Source organism: Pelophylax lessonae (genome assembly GCF_965119305.1).
Source record: "Pelophylax lessonae genome assembly, chromosome: 1".
In the NCBI taxonomy this organism is placed as follows: Eukaryota; Metazoa; Chordata; class Amphibia; order Anura; family Ranidae; genus Pelophylax; species Pelophylax lessonae.
Genome location: NC_138768.1, coordinates 412,909,658 through 412,932,613, shown reverse-complemented (window position 1 = coordinate 412,932,613; position 22,956 = coordinate 412,909,658). Strand labels below are relative to the sequence as shown.

Sequence of the window (22,956 nt, the reverse complement as noted above, 5' to 3'; positions counted from 1 at the left end):
ATTCTTGCCAGCAAGGAAGGTCACAGACCTGAAGTATCAGGTTTGGTCTGTAGTAAGGCTGAGATATTCTTCTGTACGTCTTTGCATGAAGTTATTGGGGAAGATGGTGTCCGCATTCAAGGCAATTCCCTATGCTCAATTCTATGCCAGACCCTTACAGAATAACATTCTGTCTACCTGGACCAGAAAGGTTCAGTCTCTGGACCGTTGCATGTCTCTGGTACCAAGAGTAGGTTAGAGTCTAAATTGGTGGTTGTTGACCAGAAATCCTTTCTTCCAGTGACCTGGAAAATAGGGACTACATATGCCAGTCTCTCTGGCTGGGGAACAGTTCTGGAGGAAGCCACTGTCAAAATGGTCTTGGGTAGAGAGAGGTCTCCCCATCAACATTTTGGAAATCTGAGCAGATAGCCGGACTTTGAAATTCTGGACGTCCAGGCTCCAGGGTCACCCTGTCAGGGTACAATGTGACAATGCCACGGCTGTGGCTTATATCAACCATCAAGGAGGCACAAAGAGTCGGTCAGCCCAGAAAAAGGTGAATTTCATCCTGTCTTGGGCAAAGACGTTTGTGCCATGCCTGACAGCAGTTTTTTTTTTCCGGGAATAGAGTACTGGCAGGCAGACTTTTTGAGTCGTCAACACATATTTCTTTCCGGGGGAGTGGTCCTTACACCCTGAGATTTTTCAATCTGCCTACGCTGGGGGGTCCCAGACATAGATCTGTTGGCATCCAGGTTCAACAACAAGTTGAAGAGATTTGTGTCCAGGACCAGGGATCCACTCGCAGTCGGAGTGGATGCTTTGGTGACTCCTTGGAATGAGTATTCCCTGATGAATGCATTTCCTCAGATGCAGCTGATACTGCGTCTGTTGCGCAGAATCCAGCTAGAAGGGAAACCAGTCATTCTGATAGTTCCAGCATGACCGAGGGGGGTTTGGGTTGCACAAATCCAGAGGTTGGCAGTGACAAGGCTTTGGGCCCCTCCATTGCATCTGGACCTACTCTCTCAAGGTCTGATATTCCACCCTGCTGTACAGTCTCTAAATGTGATGTCTTGGCTATTGAAGCCTTAATGTTGAAGGAGCTGGGTGTATCTGGTCCTGCAGTTCATACACTAATAAACGCTAGGAAACTAGTCTCTAGTAACATTTATTAGTCTGGAAATCCTACATAGCCTGGTGTGAAGCCAGGAAATGGCATCCCCACAAATATATAATCAGGAGATTTTGAGCTTTCCTTCAAGCAGGAGTAGAAAGGAAGTTAGCCTTGAGCACTATCAAGGGGCAGATTTCAGCCTTATCGGTTTTCTTCCAGGAACCGATCACTTCCCATTCGTTGGTTCAGACCTTTGTCCAGGGAATATTATCTTTGCTTCCGCCTGTGAAGCCACCATTGTGTCCTTGGGACTTGAATTTTGTATTGGCAGTTTTGCAAAAACAGCCTTTTGAGCCTCTGGAGCAAGTTCCCCTGGTTCTTTTGACCAGAAAACTGGTCTTTTTGATTGCGATAACTTCGGCTAGAAGGGTATCTGAACTAGCAGCTCTTTCTCGCGAAGAGCCATTCTTGATTTTTCATCAAGATAGGGTGATTCTACATCCACACCCAGGTATTTTGCCCAAGGTGGCATCTGCCTTTCATTTGAATCAGGACATTATATTACCTTCCTTTTTTCCAGATCCTCACTCAGAGGAGGAAAAGTTATTGCATTATCTTGATGTAATACGTGCACTTAAGTTTTACTTGGAGAAATCTGCTCGGATTCGTAAGACCGAGAGCTTGTTTGTGCTGCCAGAAGGGCCCAGAAAGGGGTTGGCAGCATCTAAGTCTACAATTTCTAATTGGATGCACCAGGTTATTACCCAGGCATATAGTTTAGTAGGGGAGGTTACACCCTTTCTTGAAAAGGCACATTCTGCCAGAGGAGTAGGTGTCTCTTGGCTCAGATTTGCAAGGCCGTGACTTGGTCGTCAGTGCATACTAGGGCCGAAACAACTAATCGATTAATTGACAACTAATCGATTATGAAAATAGTTGTCAACTATTTTCATAATCGATTAGTCGGTCAGCCGATTCGTTGGCCTGCATACAGAATGCATTATTTGTTTACATATCAGGAGACTCAGTGCAGCACACATACAGCTCACTACACCGTCCATAAATGTCAGTAAGTGCCTTAGAACATGTGAATGAGTGCGGAGCAAAGCCTCATGGGACATGTAGTCTTGGTCAGGAAGTGAGTGGTTCTAAAGGCAGACATTTCTTTTTACCTTGCTATAGGAGCACTGTAAACTATATTTCTCTAGCGCTCATTGACAGACGTAGTCCTCGGTGATACACCACCTTCGGTTATGTTGCCTCCACAGGAGCAGGACTAGACAGGAAATTAAAAAGCTCTGGCCACACCCTAGGGGCAGTCCCAGAGGGTATATCCTCTCTCTCTCTGCCTCAGCAAATCAGTTATTTTCTGTCTAGTTAGGAGTAAGGACCTAGATACCTTGCTGGGATCTTAGGTCCTGGCAAGAATTTTTTCTTAAAGGATTTTTTAGACAGCTTTTTTTCTCCAGTGTTCCTGTGAGATCTTCAAGCAAGAAAGCTGAACTGGGCGACGGGCTGGATGTTGAGATCCGGTGGTCACCCCAGTTCAGCCTACGAGCGCGTGCAGGCCATAGCTCCGCGCTGGGTCGGCCGCGACAAAGTCCCATTAAAGGACTGTCCACGCGAGTTAAACGTCTCGCTGAAACGCCAAAGACCATGAGTCACGGCGTCCGTATCGGTCGACAGCCCTCCCGCCCCGGTGGAGAGGGGTACTGTCAGGAGTTGGTGCCCGCCTGGTTCCGGTATGGTGAGTAGTATGTTCCCCCTTTTCCCCTGACGGGTCTTGTGGTGAACGCGGGCCCCTCTCTGTATGGTAAGATAGAGTCCCTCTCTATCCTATAACATGACACAGATCCTCCTACTTTGAGTGTGATTTTATGTGCAAAAAGCCAGGAGGCTTGGTTTGGGAGCTAACAATCTAATTGTATACATGTTAAAAAGATGTAATCTGTGGCATTCTGGGAATCTTACGGTGTTAAGAATAAGCTACCTACCAGTCAGAAGCCACGGACATGTAGACTGCCTTCCTAATCAGATCTCCAGCTATTAGCAGGCCTCCCGAATGGCCATGCGGTCCGCCAGGGCCGGTACCGCCAACCACGCCATATCCCCATGCAGAGAGAGTGTTGTGTGCCCTGCAGCACACCGCTATTCAGTACAGGCCGCCGCCATTTTTTTTTGCTGGATTGCACGAGCCGCCATTTTGGCGTTGCCTCGTGTCTCCAGCATGGGGGCGGCCATGTTTGAGGTGATCCAAACACCTGGTGGAGCTTGGGGGAGGCGCCGGAAGGCGTGCAGAGGGGCGGAGCCGCCTCCTTTCTTCCTGGGCAGCCAGCCAAAAGACTTCCTGTTTGTCAAGACAGCGCTGTAACCTGTTGCAGTTAAACTCTGAGCATCAAGTGGTGAGCCTGGGGGTCTATCTCTCTCTCTCTCTCGATCGATAGGGATCCCTAGCAGGTAACACTAAGGGGCTTTTGTGGCGCTGGGGGTCTGAAAAAAAAAAAAAAAAGTTTTTTATTTTTGAATTATATTATCCAGGAAGTGACTGGAATTATCATGGACCCTGCCACACATATTCCCCCACCTGTTTCCCTCGAGGGGGCCACGGGACCCGCCGGTGCACAGAGTATAGAGTCATTTACAGCAATTTTGGAGTCTATGGTGGCTCGGGTGGAGGCGGCCTGTCAGGGACGGGGGTCAAGGAAGCGACCCCCGCCTACCCCTATACTATCTGACACCTCTGACTCTGATTCAGAGATGGTCACTGCAGTTGCAGGTTCCTCTGCAAGGGCTGTTATCCCAGGTAAAGCCCCCTCAGACAGTGAGGAGGACGCTTCTTCTCCTGCTATAATTCAGGAAGAAGCATTGGTGGACGCACTAGTTGTGGCAGTGCAGGAAACCTTAAAACTTGAGGCTTTACTGGCAGAGGCAACTGAAACAGAGATTCCCTTTGGTACTAATAAGCCCATCAAAACGGTGAAGGTTTTTCCTGTACCTAAATGTTTCGGTAATCAGATTAAAGGAGAATGGGAGCATTCTAACGTACCTTTACTATTTCCAAGCGTATTGCTAGACGCTATCCGTTTGAGGAATCCATCATTAAGAGATGGACGGTACCACCAGTAGTGGATCCACCTATTTCCAGGCTGAATAAAGCCACGGTTATTCCAGTGGAGGACACTTCGTCCTTTAAGGATCCGGTGGATCGAAAGATGGAAGCAGAGTCCCGCACCATCTTCTCTCTGATAGGGTCAGCATTTAGACCAGTAATTGTTATTGGTCTAGTTTCCCAGACACTTACGGAATGGGCGAAAATGGTACGCCAAGATCTTAGGGGAAAAGATATTCCCCAGGAGACATCTGATTTGATGGAACAGATTATACAAGGGCTACAGTTTATCTGTGACGCAGCCTTGGACACTACTCCCTTATTAGGGCATGCATCTAAGTCAGCGGTGATCCTCAGACGTGTGCTGTGGTTAAAATGCTGGTCAGCTGACCTAGGTTCCAAAAAGACCTTGACTAATCTCCCTTTTCAGGGGAATCGTCTATTTGGGGCCAACCTAGATGAAATCATTAAGGATGCCACTGGGGGCAAGAGCACTTTTTTGCCACAGGCCGCTAAAGCTAAGGGACCTCGCAACAAGCGAGGACCTTTCTTTACCGCCCATAAAGGGCGCCCGGCTGGTACTAGCGGGAAAGGCAAGACTCCTCCAGGAGGGTTCAAGAAGGGCTGGTCGGACAAGCAAAGGACCAACCCAGCCAAACCCGAAGCAAAGGAGTACACAGCCTGAAGGTGCGCCCCCACCCGGTTTCAGGGTGGGGGGACGTTTTCACCGGTATTCAGGACATTAGATCGAGCATCAACCACTACTACCGGTGCGATTCTTCCCTTCCAACATTTAAGTACTACAGGAAGCGGTAGTTACCGTTCCCTGAATAGATCTTTTCCTTTACCTTTTCCTAAGATTAGTCCCGATACCTCACAGGAATCGGATCTGGTTGACCAGATAGGCCAAGTAGCCTCTAGTCGGGTGACTTCGGTCCCTGAGGTTCAACCAGAAAAGATCACCTTTCCTGATAACTATCAGGTATCTGATAAATGTGTGGGAACAGAAAACAACCAGACTTTCTCGGATGGTCGGGGCCAGATACCTCTAGGGACGCCTGGTTCAGATTCTATCAGCGCCAGTGGTCCTAGAAATTCTAGGCTGGCCTCCTCAAGCCGGCCTGGCCGACTTGGACATGTTAGTCGTAGACGTTCCGTGGGAACTTCGTCTCAGGGAGTGTCTGTGGTCTCAAGGACCAATTTACCATCATGCTTTACAGTCGCTGGGTTTAATGGCCTGGCCATTGAGACCCAAGTACTGAAGGACAGAGGTTTGTCTACTTCAGTCATTCCTACCCTTATTAAAGCAAGGAAAGCGACTTCCAGCAAAGTCTATTATCACACATGGAAGACTTATATTGCGTGGTGCGAATCTTTAGGATTTCCTCCACGTACCTATTCGGTGACTCGAATATTGGCCTTTTTGCAACAAGGGGTTGAGCAGAAGCTAGCCTTGAGCACCATCAAGGGTCAAGTTTCAGCATTAGCAATCTTCTTTCAGAAGCCTTTAGCTACCAAGTCCTTGGTGCGGAATTTCATCCAGGGGGTGCGGCACCTGGCTCCTCCAGTCCGCGCGCCCTTACCGCCCTGGGATCTTAATTTGGTTTTGTCGGTTCTACAGAAACCTCCCTTTGAAAACATCAGGGAGATTCCCTTGCTTACTTTATCCCAGAAGGTGGCCTTCTTGGTGGCTATTACTTCTGCACGCAGGGTGTCAGAACTGGCTGCATTATCATGCCAGTCCCCATACCTAGTGATTCATAGGGATAAGGTAGTACTTCATCCTAAGCCATCTTTTCTTCCTAAGGTGGTTTCAGATTTTCATCTGAATGAAGATATTGTACTACCTTCCTTGTGTCCTCAGCCCAAGCATCATCGGGAACATGCGTTGCATTCCTTAGATGTGGTTCGGGCAATCAGGGTATACCTGAAAGCTACGGAATCTTTCCGTAAGACGGATTCACTTTTTGTGATCACGGATGGCCCCAGAAAGGGTTTGCCTGCATCTGCCGCGACCATTGCCAAATGGATTAGACAAACGGTGGTACAGGCTTATTCTATTAAGGGTCAGAGTCCTCCGTTCCCTGTTAGGGCGCACTCCACTCGAGCGCTCAGTACTTCCTGGGCCTTTCGCCATCAGGCGTCAGTGGTCCAGGTATGTAAGGCGGCCACCTGGTCGTCGGTACATACCTTTACAAAATTCTATAAAATTGATGTGACGGCATCGGCGGATGCCTCATTTGGCCGCAAGGTTTTGCAGGCCGCAATTTGAGGAGACCGGTGGTCTACCTCGAGGGTTTTTTTCTGTTTGAAAAAAAAAAAAAAAAAAAATTTTTCTCTTCTTTTGTTGAGTCTCATCATTAAGGATGAGCATTGTAAACTTCTAGTTGGCACCGGTTGGGCCTTCTAGATTGGGATTTGATTTCATTTTCCCACCCCTCAGTTGTGATACTGCTCTGGGACGTCCCGAAGGTGGTGTATCACCGAGGACTACGTCTGTCAATGAGCGCTAGAGAAAAATGGATTTTTGTAAAATCTTACCGTAAAATCCTTTTCTCTTAGCTCATTGACAGACGTAGTCCCCGCCCCTCTGTTTTTTGAGTTGGGTTAAAATCTCTAAAGACTGCTTTTTCACATAACTGATTTGCTGAGGCAGAGAGAGAGAGGATATACCCTCTGGGACTGCCCCTAGTCCTGCTCCTGTGGAGGCAACATAACCGAAGGTGGTGTATCACCGAGGACTACGTCTGTCAATGAGCTAAGAGAAAAGGATTTTACGGTAAGATTTTACAAAAATCCATTTTTTGCAGCTTGCTTTTGGAGCACTTTGAAGGCAGGAGGAGCCAGAAACGTCAGGGAGACCCCAGAACTTGAGAATCAGGACTGCTCTGTACAAAACCATTACACAGAGCAGGTAAGTATAACATTTTTGTTGGGTTTTTTAATCTGCCCAACAACAAATTGGCCAAAAAAAAGCATAAAAGATGCAAAACGCAAATCGCAGCAAAAAGCATGAAAAGCAAACTGCATAGGTGTGAATCAAGCCTTATGCTGGCCATACACATATCAATTTTCAGACGAGAATATTAATTACTGAAAATCTTTGTACATTTGCTGAATGAAAGAATGTTGTTTGAAAATTTCACTTGCTTTTAACGTTCAGTTTTAAAATTAATGTAATTTCTGAACAAAAACCACATTCACTGTCTGAAAATTCCTTTGACTCAGAAGTTTTTTATTCTTTTCTTTCGAATCTTCCCATCACTGTGGTCAAAAACGAGCGTTGGATTTGACCCGACTTATGATTTGAAAATCAAACAAATGTTCTTAAAATGAATTTTTTTTTGAAGGAAGAAATTGTTTTTTTATGGCCAGCATAAGTGACAGCAAGCACAGGGAGCTTTTATCTAGCCAGCTTGCTTATGAGTCTGTCATACATAATATATTACAGTTCTGTCTGAAAATCTGCAAAAAAACAGTCTAATTTTTTTTTTTCTTTAAAAAAATAAAAAAAATTGATCTCTTGAGTCTGATAATATTTACCAGATTTAACCTCTAATAGTATATGCAGTATATCTCTTGTGTCTGTTATTCTCAGAGTGGATTAGAGATTTTGCTCCCTAACCATATAGTTGGTTATTTATATTTACCACTGCATATAGATATTTAATAATAAATTGCCCTTTTTGAAAAACTTTACATATTACTAAATTATATACCACACTTTTTTTTTTCTTTTCAAGGTTATCCGATTAGTCGAATAATCAAAATAATCGGCCAACTAATCGAAAGATGGATTTTTTAATACAGACTTACCTGAAAAATCTATTTCTTGAAGTAAATCAGGGGACACATAGGTCCCCGCCCCCTCTTCTATGGGGTCTGTATTTCTTGCTACAAAACTCAGGTACTTCCTGTGTGGGAGGGGTTATTTAGGGGGGCATCAATTCTGATTGGTTGCAAGTGTCCTTCACCTAAATGTGGCTATATAACCCATACGTTATGATTTATGGCTCTGTGTCTCGTGATGTACTTCAAGAAATGGATTTTACAGGTAAGTCTGTATTAAAAAAATCTATCTATTCATGTTGCCAAGTTATTTACCATGAAGCTATGTGCAAAGTTAAAATGTCATATATGATGCAGGCTGTCACTAGCATTACCAAAGACGTTTGTAGTTTTCTGAGTCCCTCTGTAACGTGGCTTTATTACCTGTTTCTCATGCCGGAAGATCCAAGACTTTACACTTTCTCTCACTAACAGGATGACAATTCTGTTCAGTCTACAATGTTTTAGATGGGCAAAAAGTTTTAAATTAACTTGAAGTTAAAGTTCCATTAAAATAAAACTCTTTACTTTTTCAGCTGTTACATGTTTGGGCTGTTACTTTTTTTTGTTTTTTACTAAAATCGTCCTTTAAAATTCATAGTGCCTTATTAATCCAGTCACTTCCTCAGGCAGGTTGGACATTTATCACCACAGCACGTGTTGCCATCATTTTCTTTAGCCATTGTCACAGGACAAACAGGATGATACTTCCCAGATGGGATTGTGTAAAGCCATAAAAACCTGCCTGGCTTTCTAATGCTTTACCCCAATACCCAAACAACACAAAATGAAAGGTTTTAGCTATAAAAAATGATTTAATGTTTTATGTTATTTTATTATGCGATTGTAGCTTTAAGATTATGTTCCCTAAAATCTTTTGGATGTGACTTACTGTGATATATTTGGAGAACTGGCTATATCCAGTTGTTACTGGGCATTATAATTAGCTTTGCAGTTGTTAAGCTAATGAGAAATCCTTTGTTATAATTGTTGAGTTTTTTTTTTTTTTTTTAAAGATGTTTCTTAGTCGTACAGTAAGGCCCCTTTCACACTTGTGCGACTTGTCCTGCAATTTGGGACTGCAAAGTCACATGACAAGTCGTACTTCATGATTTCCAATGAGTACCATTCATAACTGTGCGACTTCAAGTTGCAACGATTTTAAACTAGTCCCTGCATTACTTTGGTCCGACTGTGATGCGTTTTGAGGTCCATAGACCTAGGCATTGCTTCAAGTCCATTCAAAATTGCGGTGGTAAAATTGTGAGACTTTTAGGTCGCACAAATGTGAAAGGGGCCTTAAGGGCACAAGATCTTTAGTATTTTACCATGGGTTACGTACAGCTACCTTCAGGTGACTGGACACTGCAAAAAAAAAAAAAATACAATATATATAACCCTCCCACTCCCAGCTTGCCTCAATTTTTTGCTAGTGTCCATAGGCGATGGGAGTCTTCTCTCTACTGCGAGAACCTTACCTCTTTTCAGTGACCCTTTTTTTTTCCTCTTAAAGGGGAAGTAAACTGTGCACTTTGTACAGCCCTTTTCATGCCATGTATTATGTAACGTTATTTACAATAATTTCCCAGTCTAATGTATCTAAAAACGCTTGTTACTTACTGTATTTTAGTAGTTTTTAATAAATTATTCTTCCGGGATTAGGTTGCACCATCTTGAGTATTGTTCCCTGAGTCCCCTTTGGACGTCATTTCCGCCCTTCCTTGTTTTCCCTTGCTGAAATCTCGCGCATGCGTGATCGTGACTTTACAAGCCTCTTTCTCGATCTACTTTACTGTAGCAACCAAGCAAGGAAGATGGGAATGACTGCCCAGGCTCACGTATCTTCTAAGCTATGCCACAGAGAGCGGAACTCTCGGACATGGCATGAGGTCGAAGGGGGAACGGCATGCAGAGTGTGCCGTGAATTGAAGGACGGAAAGCGCATGCGCCGCTGACCTAATCAAACATTGGGGGATGGAATTAAAGATGAAAAAACAAGTAAGGAGACTTTGAAAGGCAGCGATCAGTAGCCTTAATAATAAGGTTTGAAATGAGCTGAAGTTGGGATGGAGAGTTTAGACCACTTTTCTGTCAAGGTTCCTGGCTGCATCATAGCCACTGCAGCTCTTTTGCACCTTTTGGATTGGTTGCCTTTAGTCTGACTCCCTGCTTTGGTCTTGGCACTCTACAGGCCATTCTGCCTCACAGCCTTCCTCCTATTTATAAAGGGAGGAGTTTTCTGCCAGAATATCTAATTTCACAGGAAAAATGTTGGTCCCTTTAGGGGCCATAGATAAGAGGAGTCACATTCTACCCTCCTGAATCTGCTCAAATCAACCATCAGGGAGGTAACAGAAATCATGACTCTCAAACGGAGGTAGACTTGATCTTTTTCTGGGCAGACCTGCATGTTCTGACCTTGTCTGCTGTCCATATTCCTGGCACAAAAACTTAGCAATGTAGTACAATTCTCCTGCGCTCTAGTGCAATAATGGGAAGGAAGAGGCAAGTTTCCAACAAATATGGCTGGGTAGGACTGAAGGTCTTTCTGCCACCTCAGGACCAATGGTATCCGTTACAAACTTAAGAAAAGATAACAAAAATAGGGGCACACCGACCTAGCACATTACCACTAAAAACATTTATTAAAATAGTAAAATACATATTTTTGTGAATATATTTTATGCATTTTACTATTTTAATAAATGTTTTTAGTGGTAATGCACTAGGTTGGTGCAATTTGGAATTGGGGAAATGGGCTTCCCCATCTAGCGGTGTTCCAAGCCTTTTGCTACAGGCTGGGGTCACTGGATGTGGATCTTCTGGCTTCCAAATTCAACTACAAATTAGACAGGTTTGTCTCCATGCTCAGGGACCCTAGGGCCTTTATATTGGACAGTATGGTGACTCTGTGAGATTAGTTCCACCTGATCAATGCCATTTGACTTCACCAACTTCTTCCTCGCTGCTCACCAGGATTGAGATGGTGACCACTCCGGAGATTGTCATCACACCAAACTAGCGAAAAAGGACATATTCAAGTCTTCTTGGCAGACTCTCCATGGACTCTTCTGAATTGTCTGGACTTTGTCCCAAGGGCTTGTCCTCCACCCTGCTTCTTTCCCAGGTCCTAAGGAAGAGGGGCCTGTTGGTTTGGTCATTTGTACTCTCTCTAAGGCAGATCCACATAAAACACATGCAAAACTAAACTTCCTAACAAATGAACATGAATATTAGTCTGTGTACAGTAGGAATATGCTAAAGTTACTTAGATGAGGTTATAGTGGCTTCACAGTCTCTGTAGGCAACCAGGCCCTTAGGCTGTACTCTAAGAGCAATAGCAGGCAATTGCTTGCTGGTGTCATCTAGTGCCTTCCTCAGGTGTGTGTGTATCGCGTACCTGGTGGAGATTGAGAGGTAGAGGAGGCTTCTCTTGCACCTTCAACATCCCTCGTGGAGATGACAGGTAGTGTAGGACACAGAGTGGCACGAGGGCTGGGATAGCAGATGGCACCAGCTGAGGCTTGTTTCCTTTCCCTGCCTATTTCAATAAGATTGTTGCTAGTCAGTGGGGTTCCCCGAAACGCATGGCCAGGATACCTAAGAGTTTTGCTAGGAGATATCCTTTTAAAGATTCCCTGGTAAAGAAACTGACGGTACCACTGGTGGTGGACTCCCAGGTTTCTAGATTGAATAAAGCCACATCACTGCCTGTGGAGGACGCTCCATCCTTTAAGGACCCTGCAGATAGGAAGGCTGAAGCATTGCTACGCCATTTTTTTTACCGTAGTCGACTCAATTCTGAGACCGGTGTTTGCCATTTTCTTGGTCTCACAGACCTTAACGAAGTGGGCAAAGCTGTTAAGCCAAGATTTGAATGAGATTCAGCACCCTCAGGAAATGGCGGAGCTGGCGGAGCAAATAATTCAGGGATTGCAATATATTTGCAATGCCTCATTGGATGCAGCCCTGTTAGCCTGCATCACATCACGGACGGCTGTGATTTTGCACCTCATGATCTAGTTGAAATGCTGGTCAGAGTCGGAACGTGGACCAGGCTTCCAAAAAGGTTCTGACGGATCTTCCCTTTGTGGGTGACCGTCTGTTTGGAGCTTACATGGAGGAGATCATTAAGGGTCTCATGGGAGGCAAGTGTACTTTGCTCTCACAGGTTGCTAAGAATAGAGAGTTGGTCCGGTCTTTTCGGCTCACAAGCGGCTCTTTCGTCCCACGGGATCGCAAGACAAAGGGTCCAAACCCTCTTGACCTTTCTCAGGGGGTTCCAAGAGACCCTGGGGTAGTAAGTCCAAGGCGGGTCCCTAAGGTCTCACGGAGAAGCCCTTCTCCACCTGAAGGGATGCCCTCTCCCATTCTAAGGGGTGGGGGGACGTCTTTGTTTCTTTCCCGATCCATGGATCTCGTTCATCCAAGACAAATGGTTTCTCAAGTTAATTTGGTCCGGTTACAAGATCGAGTTTCGGTCCTTGCCCCTGCCAAGCTTCTTCCCTTCCAATTTGCATCTGTTCACGAATCGGCTTCAAGGCCTTTTCGGAGCGGTTCAGGACTTGTTGTCACAAAGGGTGATGGTCCCTGTTCCAGAGTCGGAATGCTTTCAGGGGCTTTTTTCCAACCTCTTTACAGTTCCCAGGAAGGAAGAGAAGGTTCGTCCTATCCTTGATCTCGAGGCCCTGAACCATTTTGTGCGAGATTAACAATTCAGAATAAGATCTATTCGCTCAGTCGTGGCTTCTCTCCATCAGTGGGACTTCCTAGCCTCCATTAATCTCAAGGATGCTTACCTTCATATTCTGATCTACATTGGGCATCAATGTTTTCTTTGCTTTGCCATAGGCGAGGAGCATTATCAATTCATGGCGTTACCCTTTGGTCTCGCCTCCGCTCCCTGGGTGTTTGCAAGTGTTTTCCCCCGGTGTTAGCCTTACTCAGGCAACGGGGGATTTCGGTTCTGTGGTACCTGGACAATCTTCTTCAAGGTGAAATCGTCATCGGTCCTGAAGGAGGACGTGGACATCACTGTGAGAACTCTGCAGGAGTTCGGCTGCTTTCTGAATTTTCAAAATTCAGCCTTGACTCCGTCCAACAAATTGGACTTTCTTGGGCTGACTCTTGATTCAGCATCAGCCCGGGTGTTTCTTCTGGAACCAAAACTATTGAAATTGCAGCGGGCGATTTGCCTCCTGTTATCCAATCGTCATTTGTCTCTGAGGACCTGCATGCAGGTGCAAGGTCTGATGGTTTCCACCTTCGAGGCCGTCCACTTCACTCAATTCTATACCAGACTTCTGCAAAAGGAGATTCTAACCAAATGGGACAAGCACTCACAATCTCTGGACAATTTGATCCTGTTGAGTCGGGTGGCGAGCGAATCTCTGCTTTGGTGGCTCCGCTCCCCGGCATTTCATCAAGGAAAATAATTCCTTCCCCATTCCTTCCCCTGTTCTTTACAGTGGTGACGGACGCCAGTCTGTCCGGATGAGGGGGGGGGGGCTCCTGGGCGTGGATTCAGCCCAGGGGTTTTGGTCCTCGGAGGAGTCCAGTCTGCCGATCAAAATCCTGGAAATTCGAGCCATCAGACTTTGCCTGTTGGGGAGGACTGATCGTCTGCGGGGGTGTCTGGTGAGGATTCAATTGGACAACGCCACGGCTGTGGCATATATTAATCCCCAAGGGGGCACCAGAAGTGCCCTAGTGGCAAAAAAAAAGTGCCCGATATTGTACAATGGGTGGAACGTCTCTTTCTGGCAATATCGGCAGTGCACATTCCAGGGGTGGAAAATTGCCAGGCGGACTACCTCAGTCGTCAGGCTCTGTGTCCGCGCGAATGGTCCCTTCGCCCAGAGGTTTTCCATCAACTGTGTCTTCAGTGGGGGACACCAGATGTGGACCTGTTGGCCTCTCGTCTCAACCGAAAGGTTCCGAGATTCGTTGCAAGGTCTCGGGATCCTCTGGCGGATGCCGCAGATGCTCTGGTGACCCCTAGGGGCCGGTATTGTCTGATTTATGCATTTCCTCCAAAAAGTGGCTTTTTTGGTGGCAATTACTTCTGCATGCTGGGTCTCAGAGTTGGCTGTGTTGTCCTGTCTGGTCACCTTATCTGGTGGTTCATCTGGACAAAGTGGTGCTTCGCCCCTGTCAGTCGTTCCTTCCTAAGGTCGTGTCAGGTTTTCACTTGAATGAGGACATTGTGTTGCCTTCATTATGTCCTAAGCCTAAGCACCCCAAGGAGGTTGCGTTGCATTCGTTAGATGTGGTTCAGGCCATTAGGGTGTACTTGATGGCGACTGAGTCAATTCGGATGTCTGTCTCCTTGTTTGTTCTTACGGAGGGTCCTCGTAAGGGACAGGCTGTGTCTGCTGCAACGATTTCCAGATGAATCAGACTGATGGTGGTGCAGGGCACGCCTATTCCATTAAGGATCAGGTTCCTCCTTTTCCTGTTAAGGCTCATTCTACGAGGGCGCTTAGTGCCTCCTGGGCCTTCCGTCATCAGGCGTCAGTGGTTCAGGTTTGCAAGGCGGCCATCTGGTCGTCTGTGCACACGTTCACTAAGTTTTACAAAGTGAAAAAATGTGTTTGTTTTATAGAGTTATAAACAAAAGGTACCACATCCCTAGTCTGTATAAAATCTATACTGGGAAAGGTATCCCAAAGAGTGAAACCCACAGCTGGAACCTGAGGTGTACAGGTAGGTGCTGGGGTAAGAAGACATGAGAAAGAAAAAAACATATAAGAGAAGGGGAAGGGAGAAGAAAAAGGAGGGAACGGAAAAGGGGGAGGGGAAAAGGGGGAAAGAAAGGGGGGGGGGGAAGGAACGAAAAGAAGGGAAAGAAGGATAAAAATATGGGGAGGAAAGGGATAGGGGAAGGGAAACAAAAAAAGGGGGGGGGGGGGAAGAAAAAGGGGTAGGGAACTGGGAAAAAATGGGGAAGGAAAGAGGAAGGGAGAGACAGATAAAGATGCGAAAAAATGGGAGGGCTAGTGGGACTTTAAAGGTACCAGGTAGTTCAAAATAATAAGTACATAGTTTAAAAACTAGAAATATTTATTGACATAACATCTTTAAAATACAAGACAAACAATATAACATAGATGCAAGTATTTCGACATATACAAGAAGAACAATGTATTGAACATAAGGCAATGATGATAATGAAGATAAATAGGTCCAATGATGAGCATTAAACCAATCCCGACATGTTTCGCGGGCAGTGATGCACCGCTTCTTCAGGGGAATAAAAATGTGTCAATGTACAGTGCCTGTATGATACAGTGACAAACAAACAATTGTTATTAGTTCAAATACATATATGTCTAACATCAAAAACATGAAGTGCATGCTAATATGGAACATCAAAGGGCATCCAGGGCCGTCGCCATAGAGAGATCCACCACCAAACCAATTGGATAGAAAGCTCCCCAGAAAAAACGTCTCACCCGCGGATGTGGAGGGGCATAGGGGGTGGGATAGAGATGTAAGTGTGGTGAGCTAAGGAAGCTTCCACCGCCCGGTAAACAAGAAAGAAAAGCCTGTTTATAGGTCTAACATATATACCTTATTCAGTGTCTGAGATAGACACGTTTGTATAGTCAAAATGAAAAAGGTTAAGGGCAGGAGGTGTCAAACATGGCGGCCAAGTTGGAAAATACCCAGCGGGGTAATGATCTGTTGGGATGGAAATCAAACAAGTAGTGCATCTGTGATCCAAAATGCTGTGTATTATATCTCTGTTAAATGATTAAAAAATAATAAGCGAAGGGGGGCTTTACCTGCAAAGATGGAGGATAAGTCCTTCTTGGTAAAGATAGGTAACTAGGGATCTGAATAAAGCCCAGGTATGAGCTATTGCACTTGTATTACTTAATCAGAGGGGTAAGGCCAGCCATCACAGACATCTAAATAGCATATTTGGAGAGATCAACATATTACAAGGTGAAAAGAGAACCCATCTATCATCTGATAACAGGTACGCCAATATGGTTCTAAGTATCTTACCCGCGTGGGACCGCCATGTCCGCACACACCAATTCCTGAGTGACTGAATGAGACGCTTAATCCCCCTAATATGGCCCTCAACCCGACACCACGCCGTGCATGACGTCACGCGTAACGTGGGCGGGTCAGGTCCTCAACTGCGCGCGCATCCGAAGAGGCGCATGCGTAGTGTCGCTCAGACCGGGCCGCAAAGGACAGCCCGGAAAGCGGCCACAACAACGCCGGACGGACAAAACATCCGGCCAGCGGTGTGTGAGAGGACCGCACATCCGCTGAGACGTCTGGAGAGCACGCCACCCAGTGGCAGGAGGAAAAACCACACACATGGATAGTGCCCCGGATGCACTTCGATCGCCAAAACAGATCATAGCATGCATGTAAACAAATATGACAATGGACATGATAAGGAGATAAAGTAATGGCAAAAGAACACCTATGGATTTTTGTGTAAAATATAAAGTTATAATCCTCAAAGTTAATAGTTGTTATAAAGGAAACTTATAGGAAACAATAAGTTCCCCATAGTTTCTACAAAAGGATACCATGTTATGGAGAACTGAGATCCTCCAGTACACGGGAAGTTTGGCATGATAAGAAATAAAACATATCATAATATTAAGTATTAACTACTACAGCAATTGGAGATGTAAAATCCCAGAGAGACATCAACTCGAAGAATGAGGATATAAAGTTTTCAATAATGAGGGTGATTGGCAGACTCACCATTCTCCAGAGTCACATCTGCGGTGCCACAGGGGGTGGATGGTCCAGAGATGAATCGTGGGCAAATAAGGGGCAGGGACGTCCAGCAACTAACATCGACCGGGCTCAAGAGCAATCCAAAAATGTATATAAAATGTATATGAAAAAAGGGGAGAAAAAAGGGGAGAAAAAAAGAAGAAAAAAATGGTGACGGCCCTGGATGCCCTTTGATGTTCCATATTAGCATGCACTTCATGTTTTTGATGTTAGACATATATGTATTTGAACTAATAACAATTGTTTGTTTGTCACTGTATCATACAGGCACTGTACATTGACACATTTTTATTCCCCTGAAGAAGCGGTGCATCACTGCCCGCGAAACATGTCGGGATTGGTTTAATGCTCATCATTGGACCTATTTATCTTCATTATCATCATTGCCTTATGTTCAATACATTGTTCTTCTTGTATATGTCGAAATACTTGCATCTATGTTATATTGTTTGTCTTGTATTTTAAAGATGTTATGTCAATAAATATTTCTAGTTTTTAAACTATGTACTTATTATTTTGAACTACCTGGTACCTTTAAAGTCCCACTAGCCCTCCCATTTTTTCGCATCTTTATCTGTCTCTCCCTTCCTCTTTCCTTCCCCATTTTTTCCCAGTTCCCTACCCCTTTTTCTTTCCCCCCCCCCCCCCCCTTTTTTTGTTTCCCTTCCCCTATCCCTTTCCTCCCCATATTTTTATCCTTCTTTCCCTTCTTTTCGTTCCTTTCCCCCCCCCCTTTCTTTCCCCCTTTTCCCCTCCCCCTTTTCCGTTCCCTCCTTTTTCTTCTCCCTTCCCCTTCTCTTATATGTTTTTTTCTTTCTCATGTCTTCTTACCCCAGCACCTACCTGTACACCTCAGGTTCCAGCTGTGGGTTTCACTCTTTGGGATACCTTTCCCAGTATAGATTTTATAAGTTTTACAAAGTGAATATTTTTGCATCTGCGGATTCTGCTTTTAGCCGCAAGGTTTTGCAGGCTGCGGTGGCAGAGACTTCTGCCTCTTGAGGGTGTTTTTTTCTGGGACGTGAGCTCCAGTTGTTCCTGGTTGAGCTCCTGGGTTACCTGGTTGGCTATGTTTAGCCCTGTTGTGAATTGTTTCTTGCTGTGTTTGTTTCCCACCCCTTATTCTGATACTGCTTTGGGACTAGCCATTCGACTAATGAAGATATGTCGCTGTGTCTGTCAATGAACGAAAGAGAAAACTGGATTTTTGTCTTACCGTAAAATCCTTTTCTCTGATGATCATTGACGGACACAGCACCCCTCTGTGGAGTTTGGTTATGTATTCTTCTGACACTGCTTGTTACTAAACTGAACCTAGAGCAGGAAGTGGGAGTATACCACCTGGGACTGCCCCATGGGCGTAGTTAAAGTTCTGCTAACTTTGTTAAAACCCTTTTCCGCCTAGTGTCCTACTCCTAGGAAGCGCAGCTTAACCCATTCGAGTAATGAAGATATGTCACTGTGTCTGTCAGTAACCATCAGAGAAAAGGATTTTACGGTAAGATGAAAATCCATTTTTTTTTTTTACTTGCCAGTGATATTAATTTGTTAGAGTTTATTACTGGACACAGGTCTCTTACCTCTGTTCTTTCTTTTTGTTTTCAGTTTATTTGTTAGCCAGTGTCTAGTCACCTGAAGGTAGCTGGATATTACTAATGGTTAAAGACTAAAGATCCCTGAACTGTACTTCAAGAAGCAGAAACAATCCAACAGAAAATCGCATGAGTGGGTACACAGAGCGAATGCAAAAGCTGGTTTTGGCACAAACTCCTCTGAACCGGTTAGCCAAAACAAAACAAAAAAAAAAAACGCAACAAACTTTAGTTGGCGTTAGGCTTTGATGTATAACGTTAATGAAAGATTTATTATTATTGTTACTATTATGATATCTAGTCCAAGAAAATCAGGTGCTCCAATCTGCTTGTTTGTTACATGTCATTGACATGTAATTGAGAGTAATGCAGCCAGGCAGATAGCATTTTGCAAAGAAGCGTTCGACAATAGCAGCCGGCATTTTCCCTCGTTACATGTTTACTTTAAAATCAACACTCAATTTACCAAAACCCCATTCTGATCAACACATCTACACACAGATTTGGTCGAGCTACACCTCTCTTAGGGCTTCTCTGCTAAAAAAGGTATTGTTAAATTAAGATATTCCATTGCTTGATCACTTTTATTAAGATTGTATTTATCTGACAGAGAGAAGGTGCATAAGAAGAAACCTGCTCGTGCAGATCCCTCTGAGCTCAGACACGAAGATTCAGATGCTGTATGGAATGAACTTGCACACTTTAAAAGGGAAAACAAGAAGCTGTTGGTGGAAAAGTAGGTGTTTGTTTTGTTATTATGATACGTTTACCTTAACCACTTCCTTACTGGGCACATATACCCCCTTTTCTGCTCAGACCATTTTTCAGCTTTCAGCACTGTCACTCTTTGAATGACAATTGCGGCGTCATGCTATACTGTACTGATATGAAATTTGTATCATTTTTTTTCACACAAATAGAGCTTTCTTTTAGTGGTATTTAATCACCACTAGATTTTTTATGTTTTGCTACAGAAAAAAAGACTGAAAATGTTACAAAAAAAAAAAAAGCAGTTTTTCTTGTTTGTTATAAAATTTTGCAAACAGGTAATTTTTCTCCTTCATTCATGTGCGCTGATGGGCACTGATAGGTGGCACTGATGGGCACTGATCAGGAGGCACTGAAGTTGCTGCACTGATAGGTGGCACTGATGGTCATTTGATAGGTAGCACTGGTGAGCACTGGTTAGCAGTACTGGTGGGCACTGTGTGGGACCAGGATCAGGAGATGGAGGATGCTCTATATAGCAGATTCTGGCCAGAGGAGATATCTACAATGGAATGGATACAGATCAGGCAAACAGGTGTAGCTCAACAGCACTTGGGCAGCAGCTTCAAGAAGGAAGCGAACTCTAGTTCCTTCTACATGCTTCTTCAAGGACTCGATGATCACAGAGTGTGGCATGCGAGAACGGGGAGGTGTCCATGTACAGCCTCCGAGCAAATTCAGCCTGCGCTGCAGCGCTCTTTCGGCTATAGCGCGGGCACCAAGTGGTTAAGTTGGGCTGCTTTCACAATGACCCATTTTTATTCTGCTTTTTTGAACGTGTTATGGAAGTAACCTACACTTGTGTGTGTTTCCCTGATTATTATTGTCTCGTTTGCTCAGCCTTTTAGGTAACATTATTATAACATTTACAATGTGGGCTATGTGGGACTTTAAGTGAGACACCAGCAGGTATGCCCAGCGTCTCCATCCCTGTATTGGAAAAAATGAATTGAAAAGGATTAAGAGAGGTGCATGGAAGCCAGCCAGCCCCCAGTCTGATGTACTCACCCTCCAGTCTGCCACCAACCCAACCAAGTAGACCTGTCTCATGATATAAATAAAGAACAGGGGTTTAGTTGAAACGCATTTGCAAACGCATGTGTAAGCTGCAGAGCCACGACACGGCACCCTGTTTTATCTGCAGTCCTAACACTTTTAAATGTGAGTGTCTCCACTCTGGGAGCACATGGCTGCTAATGGATGGATGGGAGGCAGGTGAGAGGGAGCAGCCCAAACTCCCCCCAACCCATCTCCATCCATGACTGGTCTAGTATCTCAAAACTCTAATAGCAATGTTATTAAGATGGTACAAACTGAAAACGACCAGCTGAGAAGCATACACCTCCAACCCCTTGGTGGATGCAGTGTAAAACAGATTGGGACTTTTATATGAGGCAGTTTGCCTGTATAGCACAGTGCCTCAGGGCCAGATTAACGTAGGGGCTATTGGAGCTGCAGCTCCAGGCCCCTACCTTTTATATAGGCCCCGGGTTGGCCATATTCACTGTTACCGCTCTTCTGTCACTTGTAAACACAGAAGTCTGGCTTCTATGCTCGCTTCCCCAGGCAGCTCCCTCAGAACCTCCCCACACAGCACGAAGGCCGGACAAGGAGGGACAGTTGCCGATGCATGGATGTGTTTATGGGCGTCAGAGACAGCATCCCATGTTGAATTAGGCATGCATGGCTGCACCCTTCCTCCTCTGGGTGCATGCCAAGGCACGGCCCTTCAAAATCCTCAGCACCAAGCCCACGATGCTCTTAATGCGGCCCTGCAGTGCCTCCATCCCTAATTTCATAAAATATTTGGGACTTTACATGAGACAAGCAGGTCATGCTATGGTCTCCATCCCTGTATATGAAAAAAATGGGGTCAAATCAGACTGCATCCACCAAAAATGCACGAAAATCGCACAGTGGGACTTTAAATGAAGCACCAGCCTGTCGGCAAGGTGCCTCCATTCCTGGTTACATAGACAATGTGGGCTATGTGGGACTTTAATTGAGACACCAGCAGGTATGCCCAGCGTCTCCATCCCTGTATCGGAAAAAAAACATTATTATAACATTTACCTATTAAAAATTGGTCATCTTTTTTTGCACCTTAATAGTGGACATTCCTCTCTGGCTAGTGATGTAGTGCTCATAAGACTCCTGATTCCACCATTTCTCCTGATGACACAGTGCGCTGTAGTCTTTGGATAGATGTTCTTAGAATCCCCATTGTGAATCAAGCCAAGTGGTCCTTATGTATTTTGTATTTTATGTAACTCGGAGAGGTATGGAAGGGGAGTTAGAGAGGATGGATTGTTCTGGCTCTTTTGGGAGCTTTGGTTTCCCTGCATTCTACCTGGAGCCCTCCTCCTTTGCTTTCGCTCTATAGGAAAAAATTATCCTGGAAGCCTCCCCTCTTTACTCCCACTGGGCTCTTTTTTTATCACTTTTTCATGGGGATGTATTTCTTCCTCCATCCTTTCAGCCTGGAGGACATGTCAAACACAAACCATACGTCTTATGGATGGGACAAGGACAAATGTCTATGGCTACCTTGCCAGCTGATCCCCTTTGTTTTATTCACAGAGTGGTCCTTCTATGGGATTGTCTCCTTCCTTTCTACTTCACTGGGGGGATAATTTATCTTTCTTTAGGCCTTCTGCCCTCAGGGAATAAGTTTCCCCTTCCATACCTGCACCCTTTCCCACTAGAAGATAGGTTTCTTGGGTTCCTTACGGCACCTAACATTTTACATTTTCAAGGTTTGCAAGATCACTGCTTGTTCTATTTAGGTTTTTCAGACTGTTTTTTGTCAGTTGTTTTTTTTGAGACTCTGCTAATCCCTGCTTTGGCTATAGGTTTCTTCTGCTCTCAGCTGTCTGTTCAGGTCCCTTGACCTTTCTTGTTCTTTTTGTGGGCCTGTTAAGGCAATTCTGGCTGCCCACTCCTAGATTTACAGCTTAGGGTTGTTTCATACTTGAAGAATCATGTCTTGTGTCCTGTACTGTGCAATAAAATTAATAGGAATTTTGGCATACCTGCAAATTCAATACCTTGGCGTACAGTACAGGACACAGATCCATTCCCTTTTTCTTTGTGATCGCCCTACTGCTTGCTAAAAAAACGTGAGCCTCACAGAGTGGACAGGGCTATAATGTGTATACTTAGAGGGGTGGCTCCCAGCAAAGCTTTTGCTAGTGTTTACCTGAAGGTAGCAGCATATAACCTGTGGTTTGAGAATCAACTTCCGTGTCCTTGTACTAAACTGTAATATATAGAATTTCTCTGTCGCTCATTGACAGACGTAGTCCTCGTTGATTAATACCAACTCGGGTTATAATGCCCTCTACAGGAGTAGGACTAGACAGGAAAGAAAACGTTCTGGCCACACCCTAGGGGCAGTCCCAGAGGGTATATCCTCTCACTTCCTGCTACAGCAAATCAGTTTTTTTCTGTCTAGTTAGGAGTAAGGACCTAGATGCCTTGCTAGGATCTTCGGTCCTGGCAGGATTTTTTTCTTAGAAAGATTTTTTAGACAGCTTTTTTTCTCCAGTGTTCCTGTGAGATCTTCAAGCAAGAAAGCTGGAACTGGGCGACGGGCTGGATGTTGAGATCCAGTGGTCACCCCAGTTCAGCTTACGAGCGCGTGCAGGCCATAGCTCCGCGCTGGGTCGGCCGCGACATAGTCCCACTGGACGGGGACTGACCCTGCGAGTTAAAAGTCTTGCTTAAACGCCAATGACCATGAGTCACGGAGTCCGTATTGGTCGACAGCCCTCCCACCCCGGTGGAGA

At 45.0% G+C, this 22,956-nt stretch overlaps 1 protein-coding gene across 1 annotated transcript in view; it reads left to right on the top strand.

The window, feature by feature from the left end:
• The window catches only part of CNTLN (centlein), a 712,784-nt gene that overhangs the window by 302,176 nt on the left and 387,652 nt on the right, over nucleotides 1-22,956 (top strand). Inside the window, exon 13 of the mRNA XM_082272784.1 lies at nucleotides 19,011-19,136. Coding sequence (XP_082128910.1) covers nucleotides 19,011-19,136 — 126 coding nt within the window. The remainder of the gene's footprint in view (nucleotides 1-19,010; nucleotides 19,137-22,956) is intronic.